We start from the raw sequence: 15,492 nt of genomic DNA, 5'->3' as shown, positions 1-15,492 counted from the left end.
AAAGATGGATTCAGAGACCAATTAGTAATCCAGTTTGACTGAAATATAAAGTTCTAGAAATAATAATAGCTAGCATTTGCACAGTGCTTTGAAGTTTGCAAAATACTTTACATACGTTATCTTGCTTGAGTCTCACAATTCCATGAAGTAAGTACTATTATTATCCCCATTTTACAGACAAAGGAAACTGAGGAAGAGATTAAGTGACTTGCCCAAGGTCACACAGCTAGTAAGTACCTAAGGCAGGATTTGAACTCAGGTCTTCTGGACTTTTTTTAAGGCTAGCATTCTATCTACTATGCCACCAAAGTGTACTACTACTTGTAAATCAACTTGGAAAGCAGGTAGGTGGCACAGTGGGTAGAAGGGCCAGGGCTAGAGTCAGGAATACTCATTTTTCCAAGTTCAAATCTGGCCTCAGATACTCACTAGCTGTGTGACCTTGGACAAGTCATTTAACCCTCTTTGCCTCAGTTTCCTCATCTGTAAAATGAGCTAGAGAAGGAAGTGGCAAACTACTCCAGTATCTTTGCCAAGAAAACCCCAAATGGGGTCACAGAGAGTCAGACATGATTGAAGACGACTGAAAAACAACAAAAGGCATATAGGAGCCAAACCATGGAGGTCCTTGAACGCCAAGCTGAGGAGTTTATATCTTCTAAAGGAACACTCTGGAAGCCACTGAAAATTTTTGAGCAAGGAGAAAGGGAGGGAATAAGAGTTTATATAAATGCCTACTAGGTGTCAGACACATAGTGTCTAGTTCTTTATAGATATTATTTCATTTGATCCTTACAACAGCCCTGTGACATCGTTGCTGTTATTATTTCCATTTTACAGTTGAGAAAACTGAGTTTAAGTGACTTGCCCAGGGTTACACAGTAAGTGAGGCAGGATTTGAACTCATGTCTTCCTGACACCAGACCCAATGCTCTCTATCCACTGTACTACCTCCTGCTTAACTAAGGCAGGGCAATGACATAGCCCAAATGCGATGTGAGTCAATCAGAAAACTTAATGTGCTCTTATACTACATTAACAAAAATGTAATGAGATATATCATCCAATTGGCATGCAATACTGTACTTCCAGGCATCCCCAAGAGAGGTGAATACAGTTCAGAAGGGATTGTGAAGAAGTGAAAATTAGTGAGTCTTACTGTACAGTGGAGATTTTAAACTGTCATTTTTACATGCTGCAGAATGCCTACCCATTTAATGAATTCAAAGATTGCCTAGGGCATGGAGAGAGCAGATGAAGGGTGTGACAGCCAGCAAATACCGTCACATCTTTGGTATAACTGTTTGCTCCTCTCCTGAGCCACTCTGGAAAATTACTTGTGTTTGGGGCAGCTATGTGGCACAGTGAATAGAACACTGGCCCTGGAGTCAGGAGGACCTGAGTTCAAATCCGGTCTCAGACATATATCAGTCACTAGCTGTATGACTCTGGGCAAGTCACTTAACCCCAACTGCCTAACCAAAAAAAAAAAGAAAGAAAGAAAGAAAGAAAGAAAGAAAGAAAGAAAGAAAGAAAGAAAGAAAAAAATTCCTTGTGTCCCTGACCCTGGCCCCATTTATTGACCTGACATCAGCATACCTTTGTTTGTTTATGACACCTTTGAATCATGGAGTTGAAAAGTACCTCAAAGGTCATCTGGGTCACTGTACCTGAGATTGTGTGTCAACTGCAGTTTATCTTCTCCCCTCCTTACTAATGATAGAACCCACTCTACTCACTGACTTGATTTCTGTGGACTTTGGTGTTAAACCAGGAGTTCTTCAGTCTCTGACAATTAAAGAGATCCTAAACCATGGAAAAACGTATAGCTTTTTTAAAAAGTGCTTGACATCATGATCTTATGTGAACCAGCCATTATTTAATGACAAATGAATGGGGTCCAATTTGTTATGACTTTATACACTGCCTAGTATAAGGTATTTATATACTAAATTTGCCTTTCCTTTTCTCTTTCTTTCCTGTCTTCTTCTTCTTCTCTCTTTCACTATATTGTCATAATTTGACATATGAGAATATTACTCTAATTTTATTCAGAAAAAATATTATTTGGTCAATATTTTTTATTTTGTCCAATGGTATGCAATACTGTACTTCCAGGCATCCCCAAGAGAGGTGAACACAGTTCAGAAGGGCTATCTACTCTTTCTAAATTATTTTCATCTGATTTTACTGCATCTTCTTTCCTTGGATGCAGGGCCTTAGGAGATCTTGAAAGGTCAGAAGTCCACAGCAGAGTTTACTCAGGAAGCCATAGGCCTACTATCTTCATGGCAGCTCTTAGTAAGCAAGGGCCCAGAGCCCCTTTCCCAAATAAAGGCCAACAGAAGTTCAAACTCCTTACTCAAATGTAGTCAGGAAGGAAAACAAAACTAAAGCTCAAGTCACTGGAGCCTTTGGAATCTATACTCAGTTCTGGCTCAGCAGCCAATCACAAGGCCCCTCTTTGCCAAATGGTATACAGGTAAAAGATAATCACAGAACACCTGTACATGCTCCAAAGGGGAAAGCAAGGCCCTCTAGTACACATGCTTGGAAGCAGGCTCACTGAATATTATTAGGAGGGTTACATCATTCTGTGCCTGCTTCTTAGAAAAGTTACCTAGAACACGGAGAGGCAGCTCAGTAGGTGCTACAGTAGATAGAATACCAGGCTGGAGTCAGGAAAACCCGAATTCAATCTAGCCTCAGATACTTACTAGGTATGTGACCCCGGGCAAATTATTTAGCTTGTCTACTTCAGTTTTCCCAACTGTAAAATAGGGGTAATAATATTATCTACTTCACAGTACGTGAAGCTGTGAGGATCAAATAAGACAGTATTATATTATAAGGTGCTTAGCACATAGTGGGTGCCCCATAAACACTTGTTTCATTACCCTCACCTCTGCTAAGTAAGCTTTCTAGTCCCCCATTACATGTATCTTATATATTTCATTAAATTTCTAATCAATACTAACTTACTGTGTCAGAGGGAGTATAGCCTACCGGAAAAAGAGTTGATCTCAAAGCTAAGGCTTTGAGGGTTCAAGTTCTACTTCTAACACAGACTAGTTGTGTGATTCTGCTCAGACCATTCAACCTCTCAATGCGATAGGGAACTTTCTGAGGTTATAAATTGCAATGGAGGTGACAGCTTACTTTAGTGAGTTTCCCTTCACCCCTATGGAATTCTCTGTGTTAATAAAATCAGAAGTCTAGTTCACATCTCTATAATACAGTTTTTTAAATCCAATTTAGAATTTATAAATGTACATGTTCTTTTTATGTTAAAAACAGAATAGTATTACTAGCTTTCAGAAAATGGCAAACTACGGGCCCTGGGAGCCTTAATTTGTCATCGAGAATAAGAAAGGTATCAGTATCTCTGTAGTCTACTCTGGCCTAAATATTTTGCTCAGTGCTTGCTTTCATGTACTGGGGAGGATGCTTAGACACTAGAATTAATTTAGAGGAGGATGACCAGGATCATAAAGAAACTTAAAACAACATTCTATAGAGGAGAAAGAGGAGAAATGGAGATGTCCAGCCTACAGAAGAGAAGACTTGGAGATGCCATGATTACCATTTGCAAACATTTAAAGAGTGCTCACATAGAAGGATTAGACGAACACTCTTGGCCTCAGAGGGCAGAGCTAGTAATGGAGAGAAGCTATAAGAAAGCAACAGAAGCAAGGATTTTTAAACAAAAATGGAGGGGGTGGCCTCAAGAGGGAATAGGTTCCTTATCACTTGAGGTATCTGAGCAGAGGTTGTAATTGTGAGTGTTGATGAAAATGGATGGGGATGGGCTCTGATGTTGTCTAAGATTCTTATGATACTATGTATGGGAATACCAGTCTGTAGAGTAAAAGATAGTTGATCACCAAGATGAAAAAAGATTATAAGTTCCACACAGGGGCAAGGAATGAGATTGACAAGAAGTCTAAGCAGCTAGCAACTGGTGGAGGCCCAGGATGGGAAGTATTGGGAAATTTTGGCAACATACATCAGGAATGATTTCCATTTCCAGGAACCAAGATGGTGGAGTAAAAAGGTAGTCGCTCTCACCCTCCCCTATCAACCTCTGAAAGCCCAGAAAATATCACCCCAGAAAAAACCCTGGAACAGCTGAACCAGAAGAAAGACCAGGAGCAGCAATGCAGTTGCCCAGGTAGCTGAAAGGATGAATGGGAAAGGCCCCTCTTTCCCTGGGGGAAGGGAAGCAGTACTGAACAGGAAGCACCCCAGCCAGCTAGCGGAAAGTTAGGAGGTGATCTTGGTGCCTGGGCATTCTATAGCAAACGGGTTTCCCAGTGCCTCCGCAAAACTAAGGGAAGCAGCATTATAAAGGGCCCCAGACAGATAAACACCCTGCAACATCCATCTAAAAGGAGCTGAAGAAAGCAACTTAGAGTTGCCCGAAAGTTCCAGCCTTGCTGATTCCAGCCCAATACCAGGTAAGCTGTCAGAACCCTACAGCCTCCAACTGCCAATTAGGAGGAGATCCTAAAGCCCAGGTAGGGAACAGGCAAACACCAACACCTGGACCTCCAAGTGCCTCAGTGAGGGCGGGGGTGGGGAGTGGGGGGGGGTGGAACTGGTGGAAACTAGCTCAGAAAGTCACCAGGTGCTTTGGCATTCTAGAGCAAAGGAGTCTCCCAGTGCCTCACCAAAACTAAGGGAAGCAGCATTACAAAGGGCCCCAGGCAGATAAAGACCCTGCAGCACCCATCTAAAAGGAGCTGAAGAAAGCTAAAAGAAAGGAAAAGCAGGCAACCTAGGACTACCAGAAAGTTCCAGCCTTGCTGATTCCAGCCCAACACCAGGTAAGCTACCAGAACCCTACAGCCTCCAATTGGCAACATCAGAGGCCCCAGCACACAAAGCCAGTGACCAAGACATAGACTCCCAACACAAGAAGCTTGGGTCTGTGTCCTCTGCTCCCCAGCAGGAGAGCTCTTTAAAGGACAGGGAATAAAGAAACACCATGAGTAAAAAGAAATGTACCACAGATTCATATTATGAGAAGAGTGAAGATCAAAACAGAAATTCTGAAGAGGACAACATTGTCAACAAACCCACATCTGCAACCTCAGAAGGGAATATGAACTGGTCTGAAGCCCAAAAAGGCTTCTTAGAAGAGCTCAAGAAGGATTTTAAAAGTCAAATGAGAGAGGTAGAAGAGTCCTTTAAAAATACAATTGGCCAATTGGAAAAAGGTACACTGAAGTCCCTAAAAAACACAATTAGACAACTGGAAAAAGTACATTGAAGAAAACAATCCCTTAAAAATACAACTGGCCAATTGGGGAAGGAAGTACAAAATCTAATAGAAGAAAACAAATTGTTAAAAACTAGAATCGGACAAATGGAAACTAATGACTCTATGAGAGAGCAATAATAAGTCAAACAGAAGCAAAAAAATGACAAAAATAGATGAAAACATAAAGTACCTCATTGGTAAAACAACTGACCTGGAAAATCAATCCAGGAGAGACAATTTAAAAATTATTGGTCTAATACATATCAGGAACACAGTCATAGTCATGACAACATGAACCATAAGGGCTTAGGGACAGGAAATGCACTTTTGGGAGGACTTGTGTACAATGTTTATCTGGGCTTTTGACCAAGCCTAGGACATCATGCATGCAGTTGCACATGCAAGAGAAATGACTCTGAACTAGCAGAAAGAATGCCAAGTGTATGTGGAATTGGTGTTAAACCTTTATGGAAAAATGTGTGGTTGGACAGAGGAGAGGAGAAGGAAAGACTTAGGAAGCTGAAAACATGTAGAGGAAACTGACTCCTTAGCATATTCCTGATATCCAACTTGCCTTTCTTGAGTCTATGGAGGGAGGACTTTTCCTTGGGTAAGAATAAGCCCTATCTCTTGGTTGGAGCTGAGATCTTATGTCATAAAAAGAACTTGTTCACTCTTGTCTGTTTTCTAGTATATTTTTGTCTGTATAACTTCTCCAGTTTCTATTTGCTTCTTGTTTGGATAAACTGGTTTATCCATTATTCACTATTTGTGCTAGGTGCTGTGTATGCAACCAATATTTGGTAGAAAGAAGCTAAGTTGATGCGTATAAGCTAAGGGTACTCTCTCCTTTAAGAGTAACCTTAGAAATGACTTTTGTTCTGAACCTATTGTACTTCTAGACCAGAAATGTCTGAGGTAGGCAGACAGATACAAGTCTAGCCCAATCCCTCTCTTGGAGATAGGTGAGAAAAGTAACAAGTGTCAGCCACAGCCCTTCTCCTGTTCCCCCTCAAGGCAGAAATTATAGTCTCCTCCAGATAGGGGTAAGCCACATTCCAGAGATCTACCCATGGCACCTGTAAGCCACATCTAGACATTTAAACAACCCAAATGGACACATCTGTCTTACCTGAGCATATACATACACATATACATATACACATACATACATATATATATGTATGTATGTTATACATACATACATACATACATATATATATACACACACACATACATATCTATATCTATATCTATATCTATATCTATATCTATATCTATATCTATATCTATATCTATCTTACAAGAGCCTAGTGCATCTGAGGTTCAAAGCAAGAACCCAATTACTGGGAAACCAAAGTCAGAAAAGAGTAAGCCGTAAATCTAACATAATGCTAAGTCAGAAAGCTACTTTCATGTTGTTTCTTATATCCTCTCATCCTAGGACCACGATTCTTCCCAGAGTTTAGGGTAAAGTATGACTGAGCCCATGGGTTCAGTTGCCAAAGTTGGGGGGTGGTAGTTGGGAAGAAAGACCAGGTGAAACATTACAAGACTAAAAATAATCTAATTATTTCCTCTTTTCACTTTCTATTAAAAAACAATTGAGACCTATCATTAATGTTCAATTTAATTTAGCAAATGGCTCTTATAGAAAAAGATACACTGTGATTAACTCACAAGTCTTTTGCTTAAGGCACAGCTGGCTTCTTAAAAGGAAAAAAAAGAGAGAGGTGGGGAAAGCAAACTGAAGAAAAGAAATGGTTAGGTTAATACTGTCCTCACTTCAAAAACTTACTGTGTAACTTTACTTAATCAGCATGTCATTTAAACTCTCTGAGCCTCAATTTCCTCATCAGTAAAACAGGGATAATAAAATCTGTGGTCCCTCTCCTCTACAGGATTGTTTAGAAGACCAAACAAGATAATATATGCAAAGCACTTTACAAACCTTAAAGAACTACTACATATAGATGTCATATATTACTATTGCCATCACCCCCAACCACCACATTACCACCTCCTGGAAAAAGAAGTAAAATATACTTAAGTCACTCAAGCTCGAGAACCACAAATGACAGAGAAAATAGCCCTGCTGCAACAGCTGCTGCTTCTCTTTCCAAATGAGACGTTCAGGCACCATCTATGCCTTTGGAGCAGCTAAGCCATTTAGTTCTACACTCCTTGGGACTGTATGTCCTCATCTTACCCCATCCATTTTCTGACCTGCTACTGCCATTGCTAAAACTTCCAAATTGGACCTCCAGAGACCAAGTCCCTGAGGGGGCGAGTCTCAGCTTTGAAATACCTGGGGCCACAAATCTTCTTCTCCAGCTCAGCTGTTTTCCACCTGTCCATTCACAGTTATCACATGGAGGAGGGAGGCCCCTCATCTCCCCTGATTCCCACCCCTTTCCACCTCTTGTCCCAAGAATTATATTCAAATTAACACTCTCTGAAAAGAATGGCCTGTTGTTCCACATAGCATTAAATACTCTATTCATTCATTCAACACCCCAGTGTCCTCAGACCAAAAAACCCTTACTAATTATTCTCATGCTGGTAGGATGCTAGTTTCTTGAGGGCAAGGACCACCTCACTTTTGCATCTGAATCCTCAGTGTTAGTACAGTTAGCACATAGTAAGAACTTAATTTTTTTCATTCATTCATATATTAATTACCTACAAAATTGCATGCCTACTCACTTGTATCATTTATATCAATAGCTGTGCCCATAGATTGTATGCTAGTTGTCATGTGGAATAAACAGCATGAGCAGCAGGTAGTGATTATGAGTGGCCTGTATATTTCTAATTATAAAGTTCATTAACATAATGTTAGTGTGAACTAATTACTGTGAACCATGAAAAGTCTATGCAATTTTTCTGATTTGGGAGACATAAATAAGGGTGGGAGAAGGGGCAAATTTTGTCAAATCATATGTTACAGTCTGACTTGTAGCTTTATACACTTCTTTTTTAAGTTTTTATTTATTTTTTAGTTTTCAACATTCACTAGCGCAAGATTTTGAGTTCCAAATTTTTTCCCCATCTCTCCCTTCCATCCACCCCATGACAGCCTGCATTCTGATTAACCCTGACCCCAATCTGCCCTCCCTTCTATCACCCCCACCCCTTCTCTTATCCTCTTACCCTTCTATTTTCCTGTAGGGCAAGACAGATTTCTATACCCCACTGCCTGTGTATCTTATTTCCCAGTTACATGTAAAAACAATTTTTAATGTTTGTTTTTAAAACTTTGAGTTCTAAATTCCCTTCCTTCCTCCCTCCCCACTCACCCTCATTGGGAAGGCAAGCAATTCAATACAGGGTTATATACGTATAGTCACACAAAACACTTCCACAATGGTCATGTTGTGAAAGACTAACTATATTCCCCTCCATCCCATCCTGTCCGTTTATTCTATTCTCTCCTTTCATCCTGTCCCTCCTCAAAAGTGTTTGCTTCTGATAATCCCCTTCCCTAATCTGTCCTCCCTTCTATCACCCCCCCATCTTCTCCCCTTCCCCCCTACTCTCCTGTGGGGGTAAGATACATTTCCACACCCAGCTGAGTATGTATGTGATTCCCTCCTTGAGCCACATCCAATAAGAGTAAGCAATGTGTACAATGCAAAATATGTACAAGTAAATACAACATCATTTCAGACAAAAGCATACTGAAAATTCAAGGGAAGAAGGAGAGGCTGAGGACAGGCCTCACATAGGAGGTAGTGCTTGACGTAGCCAGCTTCCCAGCACTAAAGGGATATATCCTTAGGAAACAATTCTGCTGAGCTAAATGAGTTTGAAGAAACGGAAGACACTTATGCAGCTGCAGGATGACAAAGTGAAGTGACAGTAATGTCTAAATAGCAAAGAGAGAAAAAAAATGTTTTCAAGATTCAAAAAATACGACTTTGTAACTAATATGAGATTCAACTGCCAATTCCCAGAAGATAAAAGCAGTAGTGGATCTCTTGATCTGATAAGGGATGGCTTAGATCTTTCTGAGCGGAGTTTGGGTTTCCTACAGATATCCAAGAGAGAGTCATCAAAAATAGAGTTTGAACAGCTTCAACTGTGATTCAAAGGTCAACCTTTGGACTCTTGATCATTCATTCGATCTTTTTAGCAGATCCTCATACTGACAGTAATCATTTGTAGTAGCAGCATCTTTTGTTACAATGGAAAACAACACCTACATGTACACATACACACAACACACACACACACACACACACACAGAATTTCAATATACCTAAAAGATATGATTCCCTTAATTCTCCTGCTCTTTCAAGCCTGCAACTATCAAGTTTAAAAAAAAAAACCAGGGCAAATTCCTAAGGTATCAAATGACTAAGCTGAATTTCTAGATTGGAGTTCTTAACTTTTTTTGTGTCATAGACCCCTTTGGTAGTCTAGTGGTGCCAAATACTACAGTGATTTCTTACCCACACTCATCATTGAAAGAAATACTAAGATTCAGTTAGATGTTAGTGAAAATAATAATGTAATTTTCCTTCTCATCCTAATTTATGAAATTAGTCTCTCAAATCTGTCCTCAGTTAAGACTACCAGTTAGACTCCTGGGGTCAGACCCTAGGTTAAGAATTGTAGATGTAATCAGCTACATTTTTCCTCTTATTTAACTTGGAAAAGTAAAATACAAGATAATGTCCAAGCCACTAGACAGTTGGATCAACAAAGTGCTGGCTTTATGGGACACTGTGGGGTCACCACTAATGATTTCACACTATCTAGGAGAGTGTTACTTGGCCTTAAAAGGTCACCTTACAAAATGAAATCAAAAGAGAAAACAATGTTAATTTCTTTTAATTCTTTATGATCATCAGAGTTAATGATACCAACCATTTCTCTAGATTTATCCCACATGCTACCACTTCCATAAAGCCTTCCCCATTTTCTCTGAGCCAGGAGTGATCTTTCTCTCTCCTGAGTCAGTCAGTCAGCTAGCATTTGTTAAGCTCCTACTATGTCCCAGGCACTGTGATAAGCATTGGGATACAAGGTTAAGGCGAAAGACAGTCTCTGCTTTCAAGGCACTTACAGACTAAAGAAGGTTTAATAGCTCTAATGGACAACATGCAAACAACTACATAGAAACATTTATATAGAATAAACTGAAGATAATCAAGAAAGGCACTAGCATTAAGGAACCTTTTTGCAGAATATGGGGCTTTAGCTGAGATTTAAAGGAAACCAGGGAAGCTAGACTATGGAGATGAGGAGGGAAAGAGTTCCAGGGATGGGGCACAGTAAATGAAAATACCCAGAGTCAAGAGATCAAGTGTCACGTGGAAAGGACAGCAAGAAGGCCAGTACCACTGGACTGCTGAGTACAGTGGAACGTGGGGAGTGGGGAGTGCAAGATGTAGTTAGACTGGAAAGGTAGAAAGCGAACAGGTTATGGAGTACTTTAAAAGCCAAATAGAGGCAATAGGGAACCACTGGAGTTGACTGAATGGGATGGGGTGGGGGTGGGGGGTGAGTGTGGTCAGACTTATGCTTTAGGAAGATCACTTTGACAGCTCAGTGGAGGCTGGACTGAAGTAGGGAAAGACCTGAGGCAAGGAAACCAAGCAGTATTTTAGTAACCAAACAAGACAGAACAATTCACATGGGATTTATAAACTTTGAAAGGAAAGAGATGTATGTTCAATGCTTACTATGTATGCCCAACAGCCTCCCAATAAATAGTACTATGAACTCTGTTGGTTGTTATAACTTCAATAGTTTATAACACTATAATATTTCTTTCACCTATAATTCATTCATTCACTCATTCAATAAAGATTTAGGTGGCTCAGTGAATACAGTGCTGGGCCTGGAGTCAGGAAGAGTTAAAATCTGGCCTCAGACACTTATTAGCTGTGTGACCCTGGCCATGTCTCTTAAGCACTATTTGCCTTAATTCACTGGAGAAGAAAATGGCAAATCACTCCAGTATCTTTGCTAAGAAAATTCCATAATGGGGTCATGCAGAGTCGGACACAACTGAACAACAGCAATACCATCTACAAAGGCCTGTGCTTTGGAGACGGGACAAGGTTTGGGGGGCAGCAAATACAAAATTTAAATAAAACACAATTATCACAATCTAGTTGGAGTATAAGACACAAACCCAGATAACTGAAATATTATAATCCTCAAACTTAATAAGTGCACTAGACAGATGAAAAACAAGGTGCTCTGTGAAGTCCCAGAGGAGAGGTCATTGTTGAGAGATCAAGTTTTCTTATAGTATTGTCTGATTCATTCAAAAAATATTTAGTAAGTGCCTGCTATGAGTAAGGCATAATGACAGGAACTCAGACTAATATTAGAAAGAGAAGTTCCAGTGTACTTGTTAATTGGATGAGCTTATTTCACAAGGGCTTATTTCAAATGAAAAAAAAAATTTAAAGTACTTTCCCCCTGTTTGGCTCCCACTGCATATTTTGAGTTGAATGAGTCAGTTTATTAATTTAGAAGATATAGGCTGTGTTCCTACACATGAGAAGTTCAAGTATTTTGAATGAATATGGTAATCAGTTTTGCCTAACAATCATCTAATTTTATTTTTTAAAGATAAAGTTTTTGTGGTTTATTAGTTGATTGAGATTGGTCAATCTGAAAACTTTGCATAGATACCACTATGGTGTTGAGTCATTTTTAGTTTTAAGTGGAATAATTTGTATACCATACATGCATAGACCCTAAATCCACATGGAAAATAAAATTTAAGGCAAAAATTAGATATTCTATAGTATTAATTGCCAAAAACAAAAGGAAACACAGCCTAAGGTCTTAAGGGAATTTTAAAGCAAAATGTCAAAGAAGAGAGAGAAAAAGAAATTGTCTTTAAATAAAAGTATTATACAATAATGCATTATTTCCCAGTAGGTCAAAATCAAAACTAGTACCACTTAAACCTATAAAATAAAATACCTCAACAGAAAATTGCTGGTTTCTGTAAGTGTGCAATAATAATGATGATGATAATAATAAAAAGGCATAAAAAGTAAAACATAAAAGTCTTACCAATCCACCACCAATGACAACTACTTTCTTCTTTTTGCTGTTAGTTGAATCCATAATCACAGAAGTATTTTTTACAGTGGTTCTTCTTGAATCTCGCTTTCATTCAACAGGGAGACTTTTTCCTACTCACTTGCTTCCTCAGCCTTTCTATTACTGACAGCCTTGAAGCATTTACCACTAGTTCTAAACTCAAGTTAAACTGGCTTCCTGTCAAGCACTAACGTCCCTTGAACTAACCCGATAGTGTTTAACTCTATATCCAGAATCATTCTATTTCAGGAAACAAGGAAATGCCTTACTAACTTAACTAAGTAAAGCTCAAAAATTTTAAACTTATATAAAAGTTTACTTCCTATAACAGACCTGTAATGTACATATTTTCAACACAACTATGTAACAGTGGTTTTTCCAAAAAGAAATTTTCTTAGTTTCAATTTTATTCATGATTAGTCATTCTAACTTACTGAGGAACTTTCAAATGAGGTTTAACATACAAAAGTTTAAACGGTGAATTAGTCTTATTTGTTGGGGGCCCAGCATGGTAGTTCTCTTTCTTCATTAATTTTTCATGTGCTATCCTCCTCATATAAGTATTTAGGCAATTACAATTTATGATAACAATCATTTTTCTTTTTTCTTTAACTTGGATTTATTTATTTTTAGTTTTTAACATTCACTTCCACAAGATTTTGAGTTCCAAATTTTCTCCCCATCTCTCCCCTCCTCCCACCCCAAGACAGCCTGCATTTTGAATACCCCTTCCCCCAATCTGCTCTCCCTTCTATCACACACCCCTCTCCTTCTGTTATCCTCTTCCCCTTCTATTTTCCTTTGGGTAAGACAGATTTCTATATCCCATTGCCTGTGTATCTTATTTCCCAGTTACATATAAAAACAATTTTTGACATTCGTTTTTAAAACTTTGAGTTCCAAATTCTCTCTTCCTCTTTCCCCACCCACCCTTCATTGAGAAGGCAAGCAGTTCGATATAAGTTATACATGTGTAGTCATGCAAAACACTTCCATAATAGTCATGTTGTGAAAGACTAAATATATTTCCCTCCATCCTATCCCACCTCCCGTTCATTCTATTCTCTCCTTTCACCCTGTCCCTCCTCAAAAGTGTTTGCTTCTAATTACCCCCTTCTCCAATCTGCCCTCCCTTCTGTCACCCTTCCCTCCCACCCCCACTCCCTCCACCCCCACCCCCCATCTCTTATCCCCTTCCCCCCCTACTTTTCTGTAGGGTAAGATAGGTTTCCATACCCAACTGTGTGTGTGTATGTTATTCCCTCCTTAAGCCAAATCGGATGAGAGTAAGATTCACTCATTCCCTCTCACCTCCCCCATCATAAGTCATTTTTCAACCCCATACACATGGATTTAGGTGCTATTAACCTGTTGGCCTCAGTTTTTTCTTCTGTAAAATAGAAACAATAATATTACTTACCTCATACGTTTGTAGAGAGGATCAAATGAGATAAGAAATGTAAATAATTTCTCAAATATTAAAATTCTATATAAATGATAGTTATTATAATCAGCTCAAATGTCTTAGAACTACAAAGACCGACACAATATAAACTACAAAGGTAAATGCACCAGTGAGTCTGAAGGTGAATACATCTAAAAACTTCTGATACATCACCACACACAGTACTAAAAAGTTATAACCACTTTTTAAAATCTGAAAATTATTGAAATGGATCACAGTTTGATTAAAAAAAAGGTTTACATTAAACATTTATGATAGAGTGGGAAAGAAATAGTAAAGTGAGCGGCTAAAGATTACAGCTCTGTTGGTAACTAGTTAAATGATCTTTGGCAAGTCATCTAGCTTCTCACAGAGTCATTACAGAAATTCAGTTGTTATAATTATTAATAATAGCAATGCTGCTAGCAAAACAAAACAAAACAATAATCACCAAAAGATTTTTCCCTTGGGGATTTCATAATTCAGTTAGGGAGACAAGATACACATACAAACATAAGATCAATTCAGTGAGATATGAGTCAAAGGAGAATTACAGAGTCAAAAAATAAAAGCCATTCTGAATCTTATTTTAATGGATCAGTACTGAAAGAAACTATACTTTTGCTGGGAGTCTACCCTCAATCCCACCACAACTAAGCAGATAGTTTTAGAGAGTTGATATGGCTTAAAAAAAAATCATTAGCCTCTGCCATGCCACAATGAGACGTGAGAGTGAGACTTTAGTGACAGGTTTTTTATTTTAATTTAAGAAATTAGTCTTCTCTTTATTAACTATTTAATGATGATACAAAAAATTAGAAAGTATCCTATGTTCCAAGGCTTAAGCCAAAAGTCATTCAATAGTGACCTCTTGTGGTTGCTTAGTGGTACAGCCCCCAGGAATTTTATTTCGATTACCTGCACAGGTGTTAGAATTTCAACTCAACAGAATTAAGCGCCTTTTTTGGCAATATTAAGCAAAGAATTGTGCCTGGCCCCAGAGAATACTAAGCTCAAATGAGAAAGACTTTGCTCTCAAGGAACTTATAATCTAGTTGGGGTGAGGGAGTTGCATGCAAATAACTACAATATATGGTTTTTGTTGTTCAGTCGTTATCTGACTCTTCATGATCTCAATTGCGATTTTCTTGGCAGAGATCCTGGTGTTATTTGCCATTTCCTTCTCCAGCTTATTTTACCAATGAAGAAACTGAGGCAAATAGTGTTAAGTGACTTGCCCAAGGTCACATAGCTAGTAAGTGTGTGAAGCCAAATTTGAACTCAGATCTTCCTGACGCCAGGCCCAGTGCTCTATCCATTGCACCACCTAGTTGCCTATAACATATGGTGTAATATAAGGGCTATAAGAAACAAGGAAGGAGAAGCCACTTTCAGCGGGGAAGGTCAGGGAAACCTTTATGAAGGAAGTGGAATGTAAGTTGGGCCTTAAAAAAAGAGAGACTTGTAAAGGTGGAGACGGAAATGGCCTGGGAAAAGGAATAGTCAAGGTAGTGGTAGGCACAGGAGATGATGGCATGAGCTAAGGCAGTGGAACAGAGGAGGTCAGGTTGAGGAGCGGTGGTGGAGAGTCATATAATTTGACTAAAACAGGGAGTATGAGAATGAGATTAATATAAGATCAGCCTGATTACAGTCTGTATACAAGCTAGATACAGTCAGACAGACTGTAGATTGTCTTAAATGCCAGGCT

At 39.0% G+C, this 15,492-nt stretch overlaps 1 protein-coding gene across 3 annotated transcripts in view; it reads right to left on the bottom strand.

The window, feature by feature from the left end:
• Nucleotides 1–12,612, bottom strand: part of KMO (kynurenine 3-monooxygenase) — a 62,476-nt gene extending 49,864 nt beyond the window's left edge. For 2 of the 3 annotated variants that reach the window (XM_020982054.2, XM_020982055.2), the window contains exon 1: nt 12,308–12,610. In XM_020982054.2, coding sequence (XP_020837713.1) covers nt 12,308–12,361 — 54 coding nt within the window. In that variant the 5' untranslated portion in view covers nt 12,362–12,610. Of the gene's footprint in view, nt 1–12,307 lie in introns of all 3 variants that reach the window. The other variant, XM_020982056.2, reaches the window with a different exon arrangement.
• Between the last annotated feature and the right edge of the window lie 2,880 nt (nt 12,613–15,492).

The sequence above is a fragment of the Phascolarctos cinereus genome, unplaced genomic scaffold (assembly GCF_003287225.1).
Source record: "Phascolarctos cinereus isolate Bilbo 61053 unplaced genomic scaffold, phaCin_HiC Scaffold_5;HRSCAF=322, whole genome shotgun sequence".
Lineage (NCBI taxonomy): Eukaryota > Metazoa > Chordata > Mammalia > Diprotodontia > Phascolarctidae > Phascolarctos > Phascolarctos cinereus.
This window is presented reverse-complemented; position numbering and strand designations above follow the sequence as displayed.